The sequence below is a fragment of the Pelophylax lessonae genome, assembly GCF_965119305.1.
Source record: "Pelophylax lessonae genome assembly, chromosome: 3".
In the NCBI taxonomy this organism is placed as follows: Eukaryota; Metazoa; Chordata; class Amphibia; order Anura; family Ranidae; genus Pelophylax; species Pelophylax lessonae.
In genome coordinates, this window is record NC_138770.1 from 406440285 (window position 1) to 406462314 (window position 22030).

General features: G+C 42.9%; 1 protein-coding gene across 1 annotated transcript in view; it reads right to left on the reverse strand.

The window, feature by feature from the left end:
* Positions 1-5101: 5101 nt before the first annotated feature.
* The window catches only part of LOC309551825 (amine sulfotransferase-like), a 36795-nt gene continuing 19866 nt past the window's right edge, over positions 5102-22030 (reverse strand). The window contains exons 4-7 of the mRNA XM_082252521.1: positions 17966-18092; positions 8365-8459; positions 8033-8213; positions 5102-5488 (exon numbers count right to left, since the gene is read on the reverse strand). Of these exons, the coding sequence (XP_082108647.1) occupies positions 5349-5488; positions 8033-8213; positions 8365-8459; positions 17966-18092 (543 nt within the window). The 3' untranslated portion in view covers positions 5102-5348. The remainder of the gene's footprint in view (positions 5489-8032; positions 8214-8364; positions 8460-17965; positions 18093-22030) is intronic.

Here is a 22030-nt window from a genome sequence, read left to right on the forward strand (position 1 = left end):
CATATGTTCCATGTGAATCCACTATAGAAATAAATGCCCTTATGCTTGAATTGAAACAATTTCAATGCCTTTTCCAGACCTTCTTGCGCTATTGTAGTAATTCTATGAATTTAAATAATTGTAGGAGTTCAGTTAAAGAAAAATGATAGGGATATACATGGCAGGGGGAGTTCTTTGAGCCACCAGCGGGGGAGGACTGTCACATGTAAATACAGAAGCCGCGCTTCTGTATTTACAAGTGATGCTAGTGAACGGCCAGCCAGGGACCAGTGCCAGACGTTCCAGCTGGAAAAATCCCTGGATAAAGCTAATTCGCTTGGGGTGATAAAAGTGTGCCCAGGCACACCCAGCACACTACGTGCACATGCCTATGCCACTTGCTTTGGGGGCACTAGTGCAGGCTCTCTCCCAAGCTGGCTCTGTTTGTTCATACAAAGTGCGGCTTGTCCCCTGCCACCCTCTCCCTCCTCACTTGCTGCGATAAACAGCAGCTGCAGCCAGTGGCTCCTGATGCTGGCTCTGTGCCTATGAGAAGGGAAAGAACCAACGAGCCCCTTTGTAGCAGGGGCAAGATGTTTGGTACCCAAACTGGAGAGAATACACACAGAGACCAATGAATGCAAAGTGTATTAATACAAAGTTCCTACAGGGTGGTAACAGGATCTGTGTAACATGGCCAATCCCAGCTTGCAACACAGTCTCAGTATTACAGAAGATACTCTAAACAGCTTACAATGTCCAGGAATTATCTGAAGAAGGTGGTGGCTAGAAGGCAGTCTGGCAACAAGGTGTTTGGAAATGGCAATGACATTTTCCAGCTGCTTTGTTTTGTTTTGCAAACAAAAGCAGCCAGGAATCGTATCCACAGCCATACCAGACTCTTATCCTAGATAAGGGTCTGCTTTGGAATGTTAGAGGAACCCCACAAAATAATAAAATAAAAAATACTGTAGGGTTCCTCTCAAAAATCCTTCATGAGGCTCTGGTATATATGTTAAGGGGGAACCCCATGAAAAAATAAAGAAGAAAAAAGCGTGGGGCCCCTCCCCAAAATCAACACCTGATCTTTATCTGAGCATTCCTGGCCTGTAGGTGTAAGTGCACCAACCCCCCCCCCCGAACCATATTAGGTCACATGCACTCCACATGGACAGGGTACCTTGCCCCCCTTCAGGTCCTGAAGACAAGAAAGACAGACCTGCACCTTTAAAAACCAAATCAGCAGTTGCACATTTTGGTCTTGGTGTGTGCTGGACAAGCCATATAACTCAACAATTACATAATAGGAAACCATTCCACTAGATTTGACTAACAGATGTGCCTGCTGGGAGCACTGTATAGACTGTATGTAGTATCAGCTACATAGATTATACAACGCTGTGTTCCGGCATTGGGGGTGGGGAATTCCCATCCTGCTCTTGGCACAAAATCAAGTTGGGCTCAGTGCTGCTGAGCCATTCACAGGAAGCCATGTATTTCATTAATGAATACAAGGCTTTCTCTGGTTGGCTGAGGCGGAAAAGTGGGCAAAGTGAACAACCTGTTTGCCTTTAATAAATCAACCCACCAGTCTCTCATTATGCCTTTATGAAGAGACAGTCCTCTCTCCTCCACAATTGCCCCTCTTTCAGGTCTTGAAAAAGCGTGGGGGCAAAAAAAAAAAAATAAATAAATTTTATGCTGTTATGTTTCCTTTTCGATGATAAAAGAAAGAGAGAGCTTGTTATAAACTTTTTGAAGTCCTTGAGTGGAACACCTCTTTCTGTTGAATATATTATTGTGTTTTACTATTTCATTTAATGATGGCGCATCACATTTACATTTTAATTTAGGGTGATTTTTGTTACTTTTTTGCTTGCAGCTTTTAGCTAACTGATGGACAGAATATTTTTAAAATAATATTTAGAATATTCATTAGAATATTGATTTTTTTTCTTGCCACTAGAACAAATGTATGTGCATAAGCACATTTAGGAGCATACAGGTGTCAATTACGCCAGAAAACTCCTCTGTGAACGCAGTTTTGGAGAATTTTTTTAATGCCCTTGTAAATGACACAATATGCATATGCACATTAGATAACCTAGAGATGCTTTCAGGAGCTGAAAAAAATGCCAGGTGACTTTAGACATGGCATTTTTGTCTGCACATGTGCATGAGGTCTAAGTGGTCACGATTACCAATAAATCCGATGCTGTGGGGCTCACTTCCAGCTAGAGCTAAGGTATAGTCCCCCACAATTCCTCCTTGAAGCGATGGGGGTTAATTCACTGGATTCTGCATGCAATATAAAGGTCACATGACTATTTTTTCCCAAAAACATCACATTAGATAATAAGAAAGTCAATTTGAATATATCGAATGTGAGGTAAATATGGCAAATAAATAAATAAATAAATAAATGAAATAAATCATTTAAGTCAATTCACTCTTAATATATTTATTAAGCATGAAGCATGGATGAACAGTTTGACATTTTGTCCATACCCAATTAATTGGAGTAAAAAGGAAGCAAAAGTTAAATAAAGCAAAATAAAATAAATTAGAATTAAAATCAAATCAAATAAAGAAAAGTTATGACAGAAATTGTTGCGCATATTTGGGAAAATCTTTTTACTTCAAAAGCTATGTGAACTGTTGCCCAATGACCTTTTATTTGTAAAACTTATCCAGAAAATAATACAAATTATGGAAAATTAAAAAAAGTAAATTCACTAAAGAACAGACATTTCTTACTTATCACCTGGAAGGAGGCAGTTGATATTTTAGCAATGTACAAAATCACAATTAGGGGAACTCTGTATTGGCGAGTAAGGTAAAAGTATACAATGTATCAGTGTGGAAATGTTCTTTTCTGAGCTCAGGAATGAAAATAAATTGCAACATTTCAGCAGAGGGAGATAGTTCTATGCATGAAGGCACACTGAAATGTTTTCAGTTTCCTAATATTTCTGTGTGCATTTATTTACAGAACTATCTTCCTCTGGTGCAGTGTTATGTAAAAAGAAAAATTGGGTAAAAACAATGCCCAAAATAACTCTAAATTTAAGTGATATCGCAAAACATAAATATTTAATGCATTCTGTATAAAATGCATTTTTTTTTTTTTTTGTGAATTGACAACTTTTGAGATAAATACCAAATTAATTATTTTAACTCGAAAATGTATGCAGTATTTACGTATCTCTTAGTGAATTTACCCCATGGTCTACCCTTACCCTCTTTCCTCCAAATCTGCCCCTCTTTTTTGGTCTGATGTAAAAACCTGTGTTAAAGGAGAAGTTCCCCTTTTGTAACATGCTACATGTTAATCCCATACCCAGGATGTAACATGTAACATGTTACTCTAGCTCCCCCCCCCCCCGAATCCTCAATGAACTACCATAGGGCTGTTGAGTGCTGTGGTAGTTTATTGTTTCTTCCTCGCAGTGTGAAACTGCCTGCCTATATCATGTACAGCAGACAGCTTATACTGACAGTCTGCAGAAGACCTGCATGCCGATCGTGGGTGCTATGCTTTCCAGGCTCCTACAAAAAAAAAAAAAAAAAGAAATAGTAAATGCTCATTTTTCTACCAGCAAAAAAAAAATGTGTATTTATTATATATACAATATATATAATTTTTTTAGAAGAACTTATCCTGAAATGTGCTGCTCATTGCTAGTATTAAAAAAAATGCCCCTTCTCTTTTGGTACCTATGATCTCAAAGTTGTCAACGTTGCTTTGCTTTTTCCCTCAATGCCAATTTATTTTGAATAACTTTTTACTTTAAAAGCAGGAGAAACAAAAGAAAATTGAGTCACTCCATGTGAAAAGTGAAAAACATATAAAGGTATAACAAATTGCAACCATTATGACATATAAAATCACACGAACAAGAAATATATTTGGACACATAGGCACAGTCTTGATGTACTGTATTTGTGTGTCCATAAACAAATATTTTTATGTCACAGCCAGTAAGGCCTAGTGGCCCGGGAGTGGTAAATACAGTCAGTTAAGCTGTGTTTTTACTGACTCCCTTAACCTAAGCACTTGGCACATGCTATACCACAGGTCCTGTTCAGTGGGTAGTACCACCAAACAACATGACCGGTTCAAGTGGGTAGGGAGACTCTGCTTTCCTACAATGGAATATAACGCAAACGTTTGTGGTGTGGCGCTGCAGTCTTTGAGGGGTTTAAACAGGCATCCTAGAGGTGACTTATCGCTTCTATGCCACCTGTCAAATGCCTCTGGGAAGTGATCCATTGCAGATCGCTTTTCAAAGGAGTGGTAATGACAGTGTAACGCTCCTGCGTTTCATGTATGGTGTGGATTTTCAGCTGCAGAAATATTCCACTTCAGTAGTCATGTAAGAGATATGCTGAGATACCATTCCCAACCTCAATGACTCATCATGTGTGGAAGGTCTTAATTCAGCTAGTAAATACACACACTCAACAAGCTGGTTCCTAGAGTGACTTTATGTATGTAGTAACACAGTGATGAAGATTTAAGAGACAGGTTGAGTGGAGGTGGTAGGTGACAGACACTTGAAGGTAAGACAGTAGCAGATGGATGCAGGTAGGTTTAGCAATCATGTATGGTAGCAGATGACAGAGTAGCAGGTGGACATACAAGAGAGATCAACCCAGTGCAGGAATAAGTAGCAGTAGTCTTAAGAGCTAGCAATCTAGTTATGCAGATGTGATAAATAGTCTTTACTATGCAGAGCTAGATAGTGTAAGTTTAGTATAAGTTTATAGAGGTTTCCCCTGCGGGGTACTTAGCACTAATAGCAATACAGCCGAAGGTTGGTTCAGGAGGAGCGGATGATCCAGTAGTGGGATACAGGGATCAGCGCAGCGAGGTTCCGTCAGCGAGGTATGCTTGCAAGCACGAAAGCTTCAAGCCAAGTTAGCATCCAGGTAAGGGTGTTTGAACGAACACATGTGAGTGAGAACCGGCGATTTAAATAGCCATCTAGTCCGGCGCTGAGTGATGACAGCTTCAGTCTTAAAGGTGTATGCGCACCTTTCCAAAAGAGAATGGTGGGGCGCATACACTTGTGAAAAGAGTAATTTAGGGTACCAAAGGTACCGGAACATTACAGACAGCCACAAGTATAAACAAACCCTTACCCCTGTGATAATGTGGGGATCAGCAGGAGGAGTCACTGAGAGTATCAAGAGACAAAGAAGATTGATTAAAAAGTGTTAGTTATTTAGCAGACTTTGGTGTACATTTCCCCATCAATGGAGAAGGGTTCATTGGTGCAGGCAGCTGGAGAGATAAGTGTGTAATAGCTTTTTTGCAGGTACAGTTTTTAATTTAGCAACAGAGCTACTTTAAATTCTCAGCAACATCATTCTATCATGCTTGCTTCTTCATCATTGATGTCCCAGAAGAACTTGAGAGGTAGACCCTTCATCTTTTCTTTATAAACAATGTCAAACTTCTCACTTTCTGCCACTGTCATTCTGTTTTTCCAGTCTCCAACAGTGCCTGATGAAGATCAATGGGAGAGGTTTTTACAGATGGCAGTACAAAGCATATTAAGGAAAACACCATATAATGAACAGAAAAGCAAGTTCTATTTTGTACACCTTGGGTAAGTTACATGTGGGTGAGTTCTGCTTAACAATAATTCATGGAATAGGGTAATGAATTGAATGTGCCTACAGGACAGCACCATAGTTCATAATGTACACTTTTTATGAGATACTCCAAAAGGGTTTATTACTTCAAAAAGAAAGCAGACACTGCAACATTTTATCATCTGAACACTGAAAGTGCATCAGTTGGTTATAATGAATCAGCTACTCCCATTCAGAATCAATTTGGACAAGACATGGTGAAACAAACAGCTATGTCTTCAGAGCAAAAACAGGTAGGAATCTGCAACAAAGTTTGTTAAAATCCTTGCACTGTACATTGATCATCCTGAGAGGATTGTTTTGTCTCAACAAAAGTGGAATTACTCTTAAAAATAAAGTTACACCCAAAAGTGGAAGCTCCATTTATCTGCTTCCCCATTTGGCACCTTTCGTGGGGGGAAAGGGGGGGTGGGTATCTGTTTTTGACAGGTACCCATCCCCACTTCTGGGAGACCTGGCTGCTGAGAGATGCAGCGAGGTCCCCCGGAAGTTTGGCCCCCCTCCTTTTTCCCCTGCCACCAGATGCACAGTAGGGAACCAGCTATGAAGCTGCAAGGCTTCACTGCCGGTTTACCCTACAGGCAATGGCGGCGGCAGCATAAAAGAGCCGATGGAAACATTGGTTGGGGTGCCAACATTGCCGGATTCTAGGACAGCTGAGTGTCCTAATATTAAAAGTCAGCAGCTACAGTATTTGTAGCTGCTGACATTTAATTTTTTTCGTGTAGCTGGGTGCCTACCGATTCTGTGTTGTGAACCTCCACTTGCTCGCTCCTCCTCCCCCATTGCTGTGATACTGCTGAGAGGAGCCCTGGGCTGCATGCACTTCAGCTGGCTCTCTCCTCTCTATTGTTTGCTGCTGTGTGGAGTGGGCTGAGCACTAATATGTGTGTGCTCAATCCCCCACTCACCCAACCTACTGGCTGTGAACAGGCAGCTGCTGACACAGCAGCTTTGTAAGCAGTCCATGCTCGGTCCCGCTACTTCCTCCACACCCCTCCTGGCAGTGGAAGTTCAGATCCAATGGGAAGGATGATGATGCCTCCTGCACATGACACTGGAACTTTTGGTTCCTTTAGGAGCACAGAACAATACAATTGATGGAGGATAGGGGTTGCAGAACGTCAATACCCAGGATGCTCTGTGTCAACAAGAGGAGAGATACAGCTTTTTCATAGGCAAAATTACAGCCCAGTGCAGAGAATGAGACAGCGCAGACCTGTTGCTGGAGTCTGTGAAGGACACCAGGCAGGCAGTGTGTGGAAACCAGTGTGAGTGGATCATTGTGGTGCTTGGCTATACTGAGGTCATAGAGGTGAGGACCCAAGATAGAGACTGAGCTGTGCCTTAGAACCCAAGCTAGGGAGACCTGTTGTACTACCACATCAGAGAGGACATGATTGTGTGGACTGAGACTTCTAGGATCAATGACTTCCAAGCGCACTGGACCTGATCCATGGTATACCAGGAGTGGTGAGCAGAACTACCAAGCTTAACCTCTTTAAATTCCGAGTTAATGCTATAGAGACCAATCCCTACACAACAGCCCATTAGCCATCTTTCATGAATAACCTTAAAGAGACATATTCACATGCACCACCTTACCGAAGGTGCCCCACCGACAGCCAACTAACCTTGACAATTAGTTGCTAGGTACTTTAGACACCACCCTTTGTTAGGAACACATACACTCACTAACTAATGTGCTGTACATGCAGAGTGCACCCAGGAACTTTGTTTAAGTATCTATTGCTAGGTATAACAGTGAGGTTTCTTTATGCCATTTATGCTTTCACAGTTGATGCTCTTTTTAATGATATTATGTGGACTGCAGTGTAAGTTAATGGTCTCAGGTAATCTGTTGTTCTGTTTACTTGTTCTATGTATTGCATTTGCTTACCCTTCAATAATACATTTATCTTATTAATTCTTAAATTGCTTGTGGTCTATTTTCTGTGTAGTATTAGAGAGTGGAGAATATTACCACTTAAACTACTCAGGTATTAGTAACATAAAACCAGGTGTGTAAGTGTGGGCTGAGCAGCTTCAAGAGTCAAGGCAGGAAACAGGTGATCCAACAAACCCAGTGACTCCTCTGGAGTAGCGCTACACAAGCAAAAAGTGTGGTTTTTTTTTTTCATTTTCTTGCAGGTGATTGGGTATTTTTTGCAAAGGGAAACTTCACCACAAAAACACTAAGCTCTAGGGCAAGTTCTCTTGCAAAGTGAACAGCCTATTTGCCTTTAGTAAATCAATCCCCTTTTATCTGAAAAGTCGGCTTAAGATACCAGATATCTCCTACAGCTGTCTCAAATTGCATGTCATGCGGGCAAAACCCCCTTTCAACACACTACTATTATTTGTTAACTGAAATAACTAAACAAAACTTTACCTTTGCGAAGAAAGTCTCCTTTTTCAAAATCCAAAATATCCTTTGGAATAAACTGATAATTAGCAAGAGGATCTTGTTTCATTGTTCTGAATGATGATTTCTCCACCACTGTATCTACTGCTTGGTCATCAAGTTTGATATCCACAAAGTTGCATATTTTTATTACAGCTGATTTAAGATCCTAAAGCAAATAAACTATTGTAAAACACATTCAGAAAAAGAACAATATGTACAGTATATTTAAATTGAAAATGGTGGCAAAATAATTTATTTTCATGTGTAAAAGCATAAATGCACTAGTTATCAAATAGCAGCAAATAGGTGGTACTTGCTTTTTTCATCTCCTCATAAGTCATAAAAAGAATATTGTAGTCCTCTTTGTGGGTGTACCAGCCTCTAAGATAATCATACCATGACCCGCTAATCACTGTAAAATAAAGGAATGTTCCCAAGATTTTATGATTCAAAATGCAATGGCATGTAAAGTCTATAATTTAGGTTGAATATATTTTCATTATTATTATTAAAGATTTCAAGAGTAATACAAAGAGAAATCCACATTAGAATTAAGAGTACAGCTCAACAATTACGACACACATATATGAATACAGTCGAAATCAACAACCCAAGACAAATGCAATGATACAATCATGTCCTTGAATATATTTTCATTATTATTATTAAAGATTTCAAGAGTAATACAAAGAGAAATCCACATTAGAATTAAGAGTACAGCTCAACAATTACGACACACATGTATGAATACAGTCGAAATCAACAACCCAAGACAAATGCAATGATAAACTCTTCAGCGTACTGTATATGGAGTTGTCTTTGGGTTAACCTTCCAAGGTAAGGGTCAAAAGCATGGGTGGCTGCGATACGGCCAATGCACTCACAAGGGTGGAAGGTCAGTGTAGTGTCAAGAGACACTAAAAATACATTAACCTCCCTGTCGGTATGATTATGTCAGGAATTTTGTACCAAAAGCAGTACAATTATTTGCATGGAAATTTGGTGTTATGTATTGTAGGCCTACAATTCTTAGTAATTACTTACTTAAACCTGACCAAACAAGACTCTTGTAGACATCCCAGGTGTGATAAAGTTTGAAACACAAAATTATGAATTATATTCTAATAAATAATATAATTTTATTCAATAATGTAATAAAAAAAAAATGAAATTTGTCAAACAAAGAAAATTCAATAAACATCCTGAGTGTGATAAATTTTGAAACATGGGACTGAACAAAGTCCAACGTCACAATCAGGACAATGGAACCTGGTTTCTTTTTGGACTTTCTTTCCATTGCCATCTCTCTTTGAGCAGCAAACTATGCACATCCTGGTAGGTGCTGCCTTTTTTGCGGTTGGCAGGATGTAGTCCATAAAGTGACGACCAGTGAGGCGTTCTGGGTTGACAACATCAACAGCACAACGTCCAGGTCTGTTCACAACTACTGATGGCATCTGGTGGTTGACAAAAATCCACTCAGCCGCCTTCCAGATAAACTCAGGATGAACAAGAGGCTTGTCACTCGTTGCTTTGTGCAGGATATATGCATTCCAAAGGCATTGTTCCAGAAGATGTCTGAAGATCTTCTTATAATATTTTTTTTGCTGTTTGCGCATAGCCGGAAAAAATGTCATTGCCTGACCAGCTCTGTCGACACCTCCCATGGTTTTATTATAGTCTATCACGCCTTGTGGCTTCAGCACATCTTTCCCACCTTTTGTGTGGTCCATGGCAGTGGAGGTATTGTGCACAGTACTCATGAGACACACGTCCTTCTTGTCTCGCAATCGCATTGCCATCATCTTACCCTTCTGCCAGGCAGCCATTTCTCAGGTTTTGAGTTTTTTCTTGGCAAACATAGATGGCATGTCACGTCGGTTAGGCCTAACGGTACCATATGCATCAGTCTTGTTTTGTAGCAAAACCTCATACAGTTCCAGGGACATGTCGAAATTGTCAGTGGTTACTGGTCACACAAAATCCCTGGTTCAGCAATGGCTCCAGCAGTGTAAGGACAGATGACGTGGCCATCCCATAGCCGCTGTACCTGGGGTTGAACTTTGTGCCTTTACCGGTGTAAATGACCGAATTCCAGATGTATCCAGTGGATGACTCACAGAGCATGTCGGATTTGATGCCAAACCGCGCTCTTTTGGATGCAATGTACTGTATCCAGCTTAGGCATCCCTTGTAGGCCATCAAACTTTCATCCACGCTGACATCCCTTTATGGCACGTAGGTCCGCTGGAAATAGGTCACAATAATTTGCCATACCTCCCAGATTTTTTTTTTGGTTTGGGCGCAGGATGCGTGGCCTCGTCAAATTCTTCATTGTTCGTGAAGTGGAAATACTTCATGATGAGGGAAAACCGGTATTCTGACACCACGGTGCCAAAAAACAGAGTGCCCAGTAACTTGTTGGTGGTCCAGTACAATTTCTGGAACAGTTTCCCCACCACCCCCTGAAGAATGATCAGTCCCAGAAACTGCCAGATGTCCTCTTTGGTCACCGGTTCCCACTTTCTGCTTCTGGAAAACCTGGCATGCAGCGTAGCGGATTGCTGCTCTTGGTAGTGATTTGTCTCTGTGACAATTTTTTCAATTACCTCCTCAGTGAGGAATAATTGCAGGTATGCCAGAGGGTTGTCACGCTCAACATCTACCTTCATCCCAGGTGATCCAGTGAACGGGAATCTTGGGGGCGCTACCTGGTCTGTATCGCAGTCAATAGAGCACCAAGTGCGCACATCGCTGAGATCAGGTGCAGGATAGGGTTGAGCGAACACGGACTGTATTATTCGGGTCCGTACCGGATAATTGGATTTTTGTTACCCGGACACGGACCCGAAAACTTTACTGTATATTCGGGTTTAAAATCCTTGTTAGGTAATTTGATTTCCTGTTTTGTATGTAATGGCGCGGTTTTAATGGCGCGGTTTCAACAGCGAATCAACAAGCGTTTAACTGGTGTGCCATAGAAGCCATCACAGCCATGCCTACTAATGGCATGGCTGTGATTGGCCAGCTGAAGCATGTGACCCAGGTCTTTATAAGCTAGAGACACAGCGCGGTGCGCGTCAGTCTGTTCTAGTGTAGGGAGAGAGCACACACAACGGTGCTGGCTGCTGCTGATTAGGGACAGAGACAGGAAAAAAAAACATTGTGGCTGAAAAGAATGTAGGGACAGGTCAGAGTGTAGGCAGGGAAAGATAGAAAAGCATTTTAGGGACAGGCTGGAGAGAGTAGGCAGGGAGAGATTAGGAGACACAGGACAGAACAATCGTCCGTTAGCGATCTACATCGATTTTGCTGTGTGGGGGGTGGTGCAGTGAACGATCTTTTTGCCCTCACTTGAGCCCACTGAGGAGGAGGAGGAGGAGGGAGAAAAAAAATATTTTTATCAGTCTGTTGTGTGCAGCGTTCAGCTATATTTTACTACACAGTGCTGTTCTAATCTGCTATTTAAAAATTACAAATTTAAAGGGGAATTTTTTTTTTTTTTCCCTTCATAGCCTGCTGCTGACCGTGACATAAAACATAAGACACTGCTGTGTTCACATGTGCTATTGAAAAATCACCAATTTTATATACTTTTTTCTATTCCGCTATTCAATATACACCCTTTTGGGGTGAAAAAAATTAAATTGCGGCATAGTCTGTATCGGTACGTGTGAGATACACCTTTTTATATATTTTTTTCTATTCCGCTATTCAATATACACCCTTTTGGGGTGAAAAAAATTAAATTGCGGTATAGTCTGTATCGGTACGTGTGAGATACACCTTTTAAATTTGTTTGGCGCATCTCCTTCCACCGCCGAGGATTGCAGGGCGCTTCAGTTTGCCTCCTATTCCGAACTCCTCCTACTCCTCTTCCTCATCCTCCCTTTAGGGTACAAAAAATTGTAATCGGGGCCTAGTCTGTGTTTGTACGTGTGAGATACACCGTTTTATATAATTTTTTTCTATTCCGCTATTCAATATACACCGTTTTGGGGTGAAAAAAATTAAATTGCGGCATAGTCTGTATCGGTACGTCTGGGATACACCTTTTAAATTTGTTTGGCGCACCTCCTTCCACCGCCGAGGATTGCAGGGCGCTTCAGTTTGCCTCCTGTTCCGAACTCCTCCTACTCCTCATCCTCATCCTCCCTTTAGGGTACAAAAAATTGTAATCGGGGCCTAGTCTGTGTTTGTACGTGTGAGATACACCGTTTTATATACTTTTTTCTATTCCGCTATTCAATATACACCCTTTTGGGGGTAAAAAAAATTAAATTGCGGCATAGTCTGTATCGGTACGTGTGAGATACACCATTTTATATACTTTTATCTATTCTGCTATTCAATATACACCCCTTTGGGGGTAAAAAAAATTAAATTGTGGCATAGTCTGTATCGGTACGTGTGAGATACACCTTTTAAATTTGTTTGGCGCATCTCCTTCCACCGCCGAGGATTGCAGGGCGCTTCAGTTTGCCTCCTGTTCCGAACTCCTCCTACTTTTACTCCTCTTCCTCATCCTCATCCCCCCTTTAGGGTACAAAAAATTGTAATCGGGGCCTAGTCTGTGTTTGTACGTGTGAGATACACCGTTTTATATACTTTTTTCTATTCCGCTATTCAATATACACCCTTTTGGGGTGAAAAAAATTAAATTGCGGCATAGTCTATACGTGTGAGATGCACCCTTTTGGATACTATTTTTCTATTCCGCTATTCAATATACACCCATGCGAGTGACAAAAATTAAATTGCGGCCTAGTCTGTACATGTGAGATACACCCTTTTATATACTTTTGTTCTATTCCGCTATTCAATAAACACCCATGAAGGTGACAAAAATTAAATTGCGGCATAGTCTATACGTGTGAGATGCACCCTTTTGGATACTATTTTTCTATTCCGCTATTTAATATACACCCATGCGGGTGACAAAAATTAAATTGCGGCATAGTCTGTACGTGTGAGATGCACCCTTTTGGATACTATTGTTCTATTCCGCAATTCAATATACACCCAATGCGGGTGAAAATAATTAAATTGCGGCCTAGTCTGTACGTGTGAGATACACCCTTTTATATACTTTTGTTCTATTCCGCTATTCAATATACACCCATGCAGGTGAAAAAATTAAATTGCGGCATAGTCTGTATGTGTACGTGTGAGATACACCCAGGGCAGCCATCAGAAATTTTTGGGCCCCTTACACAGCTTTAGGCCTGGGCCCCTCCGGGCCTAATAACCAATATTCTCCAGGGCCCACCCTCTGGCCGTCCCAGCGAATCCACCCACTGGCCAAACCACCGAGTTATAACTTAATATATGAAAATGAATCCATTCAAGCAAAAATACAGCCCCAAATATTCAGCAAAGAGACATCCCTTCGGGTGCATCGGCTTACTCTGTGGCCGCCCTGTTTTAGCAATTGCTAGTTACTACAACAGCAACAACTCAATCTCATTGGTTGGGGCCCAGGCAGCCGGGCCCCTCAGAATCCCCGGGCCCCCTACATGTGTATGAGCTGTCCCCCCTGATGGCAGCCCTGGATACACCCTTTCAATTTGTTTGGCGCATTCCCTTCCACCACCGAGGATTGCAGGGCGCTTCAGTTTGCCTCCTGTTCCTAACTCCTCCTACTCCGCTTCCTCATCCTCTACCGCCTCCTCATCCGGTCAGCGTAACACCTTCACCGCCAAATTCAGCACACCCAGGGGTAAACGACAGCAGGCAGTTTTAAAACTTGCCTGTTTGGGGGAAAAACCACACACCGCGCAGAAGTTGTGGAGGAGCATGGAACAGCAGACAAATGAGTGGTTGCTGCCAGCGAGCCTCAAGCCCGGCCTGGTGGTGTGCGATAGCGGGCGAAATCTCATAGCAGCTCTGGGCCTAGCCGGTTTGACGCACATCCCTTGCCTGGCGCATGTGCTGAATTTGGTGGTGCAGAGGTTCCTTAAAAATTACCCCAATATGTCAGAGCTGCTGCAGAAAGTGCGGGCCGTCTGTGCGCACTTTCAGCGTTCTAACCCTGCTGCTGCTCGCCTGTCAGCGCTGCAGCGTAACTTCGGCCTTCCCGCTCACCGCCTCATATGTGATGTGCCCACAAGGTGGAACTCCACCTTGCACATTATCACGTACCTGGAGATGAGCCTGACACTGTGAGGAAGGCTTCCCTTGCGCCTCCGACTCAGGACCCCTGATAGTGCAGACAGGGGACACCTGAGTGTAGAGTAGCACGAGCGCCTGGAGACTTGCTTGGAGCGGACGAAGGCTACTGGTGAAGGTTGCCAGAGAAGTCCGATGAGCAGGGTGTTGAGCAGGCAGCAGGTGCAGGAAGCAGGGGTTCCTGGGTAACAGGAGGAGCTTCCTATGCAGGATGGACGGATTCAGGGATGACAGAAGCGTAGTAAGACAAGCCAGGTCAGGAGCCAATCGGTAACGTAAGTATCACGTACCTGGAGGTGAGCCTGAACGGTGAGGAAGGCTTCTCTTACGCCTCTGACTCGGGACCCCTGATAGTGCAGACAGGAGGTGCAGAGTATAGAGTAGCATGAGTGCCTGATGTAGCTGGGAGCAGGCTGAAGTCCACAGACAGGGATAGCCGGATAAGTCCAGAGCAGGTATGCAGGCAACAGGTGCTGGTGGCAGGAGCGTAGTGAGACAAGCCGGGTTAGAAGCCAAACGGTTATACAGGAGCCAGAAGGAGCAGACTGGAGCGGAGGTCAAGGGACAAGCCGAGGTCGGTGCAGGCGGAGAGCAGAGGATAATCAGGCAAGCCGGATCTGGTACTGGTAAACAGGATACAGGTAGCAGGTTCAGGTCAACAAGGCTGAGGACAAAGCAGCACTGAACCTGTGTGCTGATCCAGCTTAAATAGTGCTCTTCCTTGATGAGAAAGGTGGAGCCAGGATTAGCCCGTGAGTTTAACTCATCCTCTGCCAGAGCCTTCCTGACAAAACCTCTTCTTACAGTAAGAGCCAGTAGGAGCAGACAGGGAGAGAGGTCACGGGACAAGCCAAGGTCGGTGCAGGTGGAGATCAGAGAATCGTCAGGACAAGCCGGGTCTGGAACTAGGAACAAGATGCAGGTAAACAGGTAACAGGTATCCAAGGCTGAAGACAAAGCAGCACTGAACCTGTGTGCTGATCCAGCTTAAATAGTGCTCTTCCTTGATGAGAAGGGTGGAGCCAGGATTAGCCTGTGGGTTTAACTCATCCTCTGCCAGAGCCTTCCTGACACACATGCTGGAAAGACTGTGCTAGCAGCAGCAGGCCATAGTGGAGTCTCAGCTGCAGCACGCACGCGTGAGTCGCTCTGCAGAACAGCACCACTTCACCACCAATAACTGGGCCTCCATGCGAGACCTGTGTGCTGTTTTGAGTACTCCACCAACATGGCCAGTGCCGATGACGCCGCTGTCAGCTTAACTATCCCACTTCTATGCCTCTTTGAAAACACGCATCAGGCAATGATGGAAGAGGGTGTGGCACAGGAGGAGGAGGAGGAACAGGGATCATTTCCATGGCTTTTAGGGCAGTCATTCACAAGTGGCTCCGAGGGTGGGTTCCTGCACCCACAAACGCCAGGTACACAATTGTTCAGCAGGGGCACAGTTCTGGAGGATTAGGAGGAGATGGAGGAGGAGGTGGAACCATGTTCACAGCAGTGTGGCACCCAGGCCAGCTCATGGCCATCACTGGTGCGTGGCTGGAGGGGATACAGAAGACACAGACGATACACCTCCCACAGAGGACAGCCTTTCGTTGCCTCTGGGCAGCCTGGCACACATGAGCGATTATATGCTGCAGTGTCTCCACAAGGACCGCCGAGTTGCTGATTACTGGGTGGCCACGCTGCTGGATCCTCGTTACAAGGACAACGTACCGTCCTTAATTCACTCACTGGAGCGTGATCGCAAGATGCGCGAGTACAAGCGCACGCTGGTAGACGCGATGCTGCTGGCATTCCCACCTGACAGCAGGGCCACAGTGGCCAAGGCAGAGGAGGAGGAAGAGGTCGCCAATGCAACCAGGGCACCGCCAACACCTCAGAAGGCAGGGTTAGCATGGCCGAAAATGTGGAAAAGCTTTGTCAGCATGCCACAACAAACAGCAGCACCAGCAGCTCATATGGAACGTCTTAGCAGGAGGCAGCATTTCACCAACATGGTGGAACTGTATGTGTGCACACGCCTACATGTAGTGAATGACGGGTCTGCCCCCTTCAACTTCTGGGTCTCCAAATTGGGCACATAGACCTGAGCTTGCCCTTTACGCCTTGGAGGTGCTAGCGTGCCCTTCAACCAGTGTATTATCTGAACATGTATTTAGCACGGCTGGGGGCGTGATCACAGACAAGCGCAGCCGCCTTTCCAGAGACAATGTGGACAAGCTCACATTCATTAAAATGAACCAGGCATGGATCCCACAGGACTTTTCCGTACCTTGTGCAGAATAGAGATGGATACCGGCCTTACCCAGCCATTGTTATATTTTTGATCTTTCTCACTCTTTTGGGGTGTACCCTAATTTAAAATGACTTAAAAAAAGCAGTGTTGGCTACCTCGTCCCCCTCCACCACCATTTTTATTTTTCTGTTTTTTTTTTGTTGTTTTAAGTTATTTCCCTATCCACATTTGTTTGCAGAGCACTTGCCATGCTCTTAACTACATTTTGCTGCCATTTGCAGCACTCTAGCCCTTTTCATTGTTTTTTTAGAGCCATATTAGTGCCTGAAAGTTAGGGTCCCCATTGACTTCAATGGGGTTTGGTGTCCGGGTAAAGTTCGGAAAAAGTCCGGGTCACGGACCCGGCCTTTTTTTTTCAAGTTCGGCCGGACCCACCGAACACGGACATCCAGGTGTCCGCTCAACTCTAGTGCAGGATCATCGCCGTTGTCACTTGCGAGATCAGTGTCAGCATCAGACGACAAATCTCCCCACGACTCACTATCGCTCAGGTCTGTGAGCACCTCCGTGTCACTGTCGCTGTCACTCAACTCGTCCAAAAGCGCTTTTGTAGTAAAGTGGCGCTTTTTTGATGCCATGTTATAAATATTTTATGGGCACAAATGACAGTAAAATGGCAGGCAAGGGGCACTGTATCAAGTGTCAGATCTGAGGTAATACAGTGTAATCCTGTCAGATTATAATGTTTTATATCTTTTATGTGTGTGTGTGTGTCATGTTTATATTTACACTTTTTGAATTTCCCGCCCAGTTCACTCCCATGCGCCGCCGCTGCTCGCAGGGAACGGAACCAGGAAGTCAGATGCCGGCCGGCGATCATAGCGAAGGACATCGCTGGATCGCCAGGAGAAGGTAAGGGGACTCCGCTTTCAGCTCTGCAATGTTACACAGAGCGTCACTCGGGGTTACCGCTCCTGACAGTGAAAATAACGCAGAGTCACGCTCGGGAATACCGCCAAGGAGGTTAAATAACAATGCACGCATTCTATAATTTACATGATGTGAAATAACTCAAAGTATAACTTCAGCCAAAACATTTTTTTATTGTTTTGGATAGATTAGGGAAAGCTAAAACCTATATCAGATTTTTATTGCTCTCAGTATTTTTATTTGAGAATCTAACCTTATTTATCCTGGGGACCATTATCACCCATAGAGAAATCTAGGTGAACCCACAATTTTATGTTTTTTATTGGGACAGGAATAGAGGCAATATTTCTCAGTAGGGACACTTCTTCTGCTGACAATGTTCAGAGGGTGGACAACCCTCTTCCTGATGAGGGCAGAGAGAGTAATACAAATGTGACAGAGGTTTAAACTCTTCCCATACTATCTAAAACTAGAAAAAAAAGTGTATGCAGTTAGTTCAAATATAGAACGTTAGTGCAAATACGTATGTTATCAGTGGGTATTCTATTCAGTAAATACAATATTCTTTAGTAAACTACCTCTCCCAGAGTAGAACAGGTCCAAGAAGGTTTCCCACTGTAATGCGATCTGTAACTGGGTAAATAATTTATAGAAGTGATAAGATGACACCAAGACATCTTTAGGATTTCTGCTCATATAGATAATCTGTAAGGATAAAATATAAAAATAATAAAAATGTGTATATGTGTGTGTATGTGTGTGTATGTGTGTGTATATATATATATATATATATATATATATATATATATATACAGTGCCTTGCGAAAGTATTCGGCCCCCTTGAACTTTTCAACCTTTTGCCACATTTCTGGCTTCAAACATAAAGATATAAAACTGCAATTTTTTGTGAAAATTCAACAACAAGTGCGACACAATCATGAAGTGGAACGAAATTTATTGGATATTTCAAACTTTTTTAGCAAATAAAAAACTGAAAAATTGGGCGTGCAAAATTATTCAGCCCCCTTAAGTTAATACTTTGTAGCGCCACCTTTTGCTGTGATTACAGCTGTAAGTCGCTTGGGGTATGTCTCTATCAGTTTTGCACATCATCGAGAGACTGAAATTTTTGCCCATTCCTCCTTGCAAAACAGTTCGAGCTCAGTGAGGTTGGATGGAGAGCGTTTGTGAACAGCAGTTTTCAGTTCTTTCCACAGACTCTCGATTGGATTCAGGTCTGGACTTGGACTTGGCCTCTCTAACACCTGGATATGTTTATTTGTGAACCATTCCATTGTAGATTTTGCTTTATGTTTTGGATCATTGTCTTGTTGGAAGACAAATCTCCGTCCCAGTCTCAGGTCTTTTGTAGACTCCATCAGGTTTTCTTCCAGAATGGTCCTGTATTTGGCTCCATCCATCTTCCCATCAATTTTAACCATCTTCCCTGTCCCTGCTGAAGAAAATCAGGCTCAAACCATGATGCTGCCACCACCATGTTTGACAGTGGGGATGGTGTGTTCAGGGTGATGAGCTGTGTTGCTTTTACGCCAAACATAACGTTTTGCATTGTTGCCAAAAAGTTTGATTTTGGTTTCATCTGACCAGAGCACCTTCTTCCACATGTTTGGTGTGTCTCCCAGATGGCTTGTGGCAAACTTTAAACGACACTTTTTATGGATATCTTTAAGAAATGGCTTTCTTCTTGCCACTCTTTCATAAAGGCCAGATTTGTGCAGTATACGACTGATTGTTGTCCTATGGACAGAGTCTCCCACCTCAGCTGTAGATCTCTGCAGTTCATCCAGAGTGATCATGGGCCTCTTGGCTTCATCTCTGAATCGTCTTCTCCTTGTATGAGCTGAAAGTTTAGAGGGACGGCCGGGTCTTTGTAGATTTGCAGTGGTCTGATACTCCTTCCGTTTCAATATTATCGCTTGCACAGTGCTCCTTGGAATGTTTAAAGCTTGGGAAATCTTTTTGTATCCAAATCCGGCTTTAAACTTCTCCACAACAGTATCTCGGACCTGCCTGGTGTGTTCCTTGTTCTTCATGATGCTCTCTGCGCTTTAAACGGACCTCTGAGACTATCACAGTGCAGGTGCCTTTATACGGAAACTTGATTACACACAGGTGGATTCTATTTATCATCATTAGTCATTTAGGTCAACATTGTATCATTCAGAGATCCTTACTGAACTTCTGGAGAGAGTTTGCTGCACTGAAAGTAATAATTTTGCACGCCCAATTTTTCAGTTTTTTATTTGTTAAAAATGTTTGAAATATCCAATAAATTTCATTCCACTTCATGATCGTGTCCCACTTGTTGTTGATTCTTCACAAAAAATTGTAGTTTTATATCTTTATGTTTGAAGCCTGAAATGTGACAAAAGGTCGAAAAGTTCAAGGGGGCCGAATACTTTCGCAAAGCACTGTATATATATATATATATATATATACACAAATATATATATATATATTTATATATATACACACAGTATGTACCCAATACTTAAATTAAGCAAAATGTGGACTCTACGGTGAAAATGTGGGATAGAGTCTTAGTTCCTATAGATGAAAACCTTGATACCATGATCCAGGTGGTTGCTAGGGATCACTCTTTTGTGGAGCAAATGCAGTAGCTTCAGTGATCTTAACCTCATTCCAGATTTAGTGATTCTCAGATACAAGCTATGAGTAAATGGGGTTTTATATATATATATATATATATATATATATACTGTATATATATATATATATATATATATACAGTATCTCACAAAAGTGAGTACACACCTTACATTTTTGTAAATATTTTATTATATCTTTTCATGTGACAACACTGAAGAAATGACACTTTGCTACAATGTAAAGTAATGAGTGCACAGCTTGTATAACAGTGTAAATCTGCTGTCCCCTCAAAATGACTCAACGCACAGCCATTAATGTCTAAACCGCTGGCAACAAAAAAGAGTACACCCCTAAATAAAAATGCCCAAATTTGGCCCAATTAGCCATTTTCCCTCCCCGGTGTCATGTGACTCATTAGTGTTACAAGGTCTCAGGTGTGAATGGGGAGCAGGTGTGTTAAATTTGGTGTTATTGTTCTCACTCTCTCATACTGGTCACTGGAAGTTCAACATGGCACCTCATGGCAAAAAACTCTCTGATGGTCTGAAAAAAATAATTGTTGCTCTACATAAAGTTGGCCTAGACTATAAGAAGATTGCCAAGACCTTGAAACTGAGCTGCAGCAGGATGGCTAAGACCATACACCGGTTTAACAGGACAAGTTCCACTCAGAATAGGTCTCGCCATGGTCGACCAAAGAAGTTGAGTGAATGTGCTCAGCGTTATATCCAGAGGTTTTCTTTGGGAAATATGGCCTGCATGGCTGTCGCCCACAAAAAGAAACCTCTTCTAAAGATGAAGCACAAGAAAGCCTGCAAACAGTTGCTGAAGATAAGCAGACTAAGGACATAGATTACTGGAACCATATCCTGTGGTCTGATGAGACCAAGATAAACTTATTTGGTTCAGATGGTGTCAAGCATGTGTGGAGGCAACCAGGTGAGGAGTACAAAGACGGGTGTGTCTTTCCTACAGTCAAGCATGGTGGTGGGAGTGTCATGGTCTATGGCTGCATGAGTGCTGCCGCCACTGGGTGTAATGTTCCGGTACCTTTGGTACCCTAAATTACACTTTCCACAAGTGTATGCGCCCCACCATTTACTTTTGGAAAGGTGCGCATACACCTTTAAGACTGGAGCTGTCATCACCCAGCGCCGGACTAGATGGCTATTTAAATCGCCGGTTCTCACTCACATGTGTTCGTTCAAACACCCTTACCTGGATGCTAACCTTGCTTGAAGCTTCCATGCTTGCAAGCTTACCTCGCTGACGGAACCTCGCTGCGCTGATCCCTGTATCCCGCTACTGGATCATCCGCCTCTCCTGAACCACCCTTCGGCTGTATCGCTAATAGTGCTAAGTACCCCGCAGGGGAATTCTCTATAAACTTATACTAAGCTTACACTATCTAGCTCTGCATAGTAAAGACTGTTTATCACATCTGCATAACTAGATTGCTAGCTCTTGAGACTACTGCTACTTTTCTGCACTGGGTTGATCTCTTTTGTATGTCCACCTGCTATTCTGTCATCTGCTACCATACAACATTGCTAAACCTTCCTGCATCCATCTGCTACTGTCTCACCTTCAAGTGTCTATCACCTACCACCTCCACTCAACCTATCCCTCAACCTTCATCATTGTGTTACCACATACATAAAGTCACTCTAGGAACCAGCTTGCTAATTGTGTATATTTACTGGCTGAAATAAGACCTTCCACACATGATGAGTCATTGAGGTTGGGAATGGTATCTCAGCATATCTCTTACATGACTACTGACGTGGAACTATTTCTGCAGCTGAAAATCCATACCATATAAGAAACGCAGGAGCGTTACAGATTGAACGAACCCAAAAATGGATTCAGCAGAAATAACCACTCAGGTGACACAATTAAAACAGCAAGTATCTGCGTTAATACACGCACTTGCTGAATTAAAAGAAGACAATCAGGCTCTGTCGCAGCAGGTAATTAGACTGACACAACTTACCTCTGCTCAGTCCCCTGAA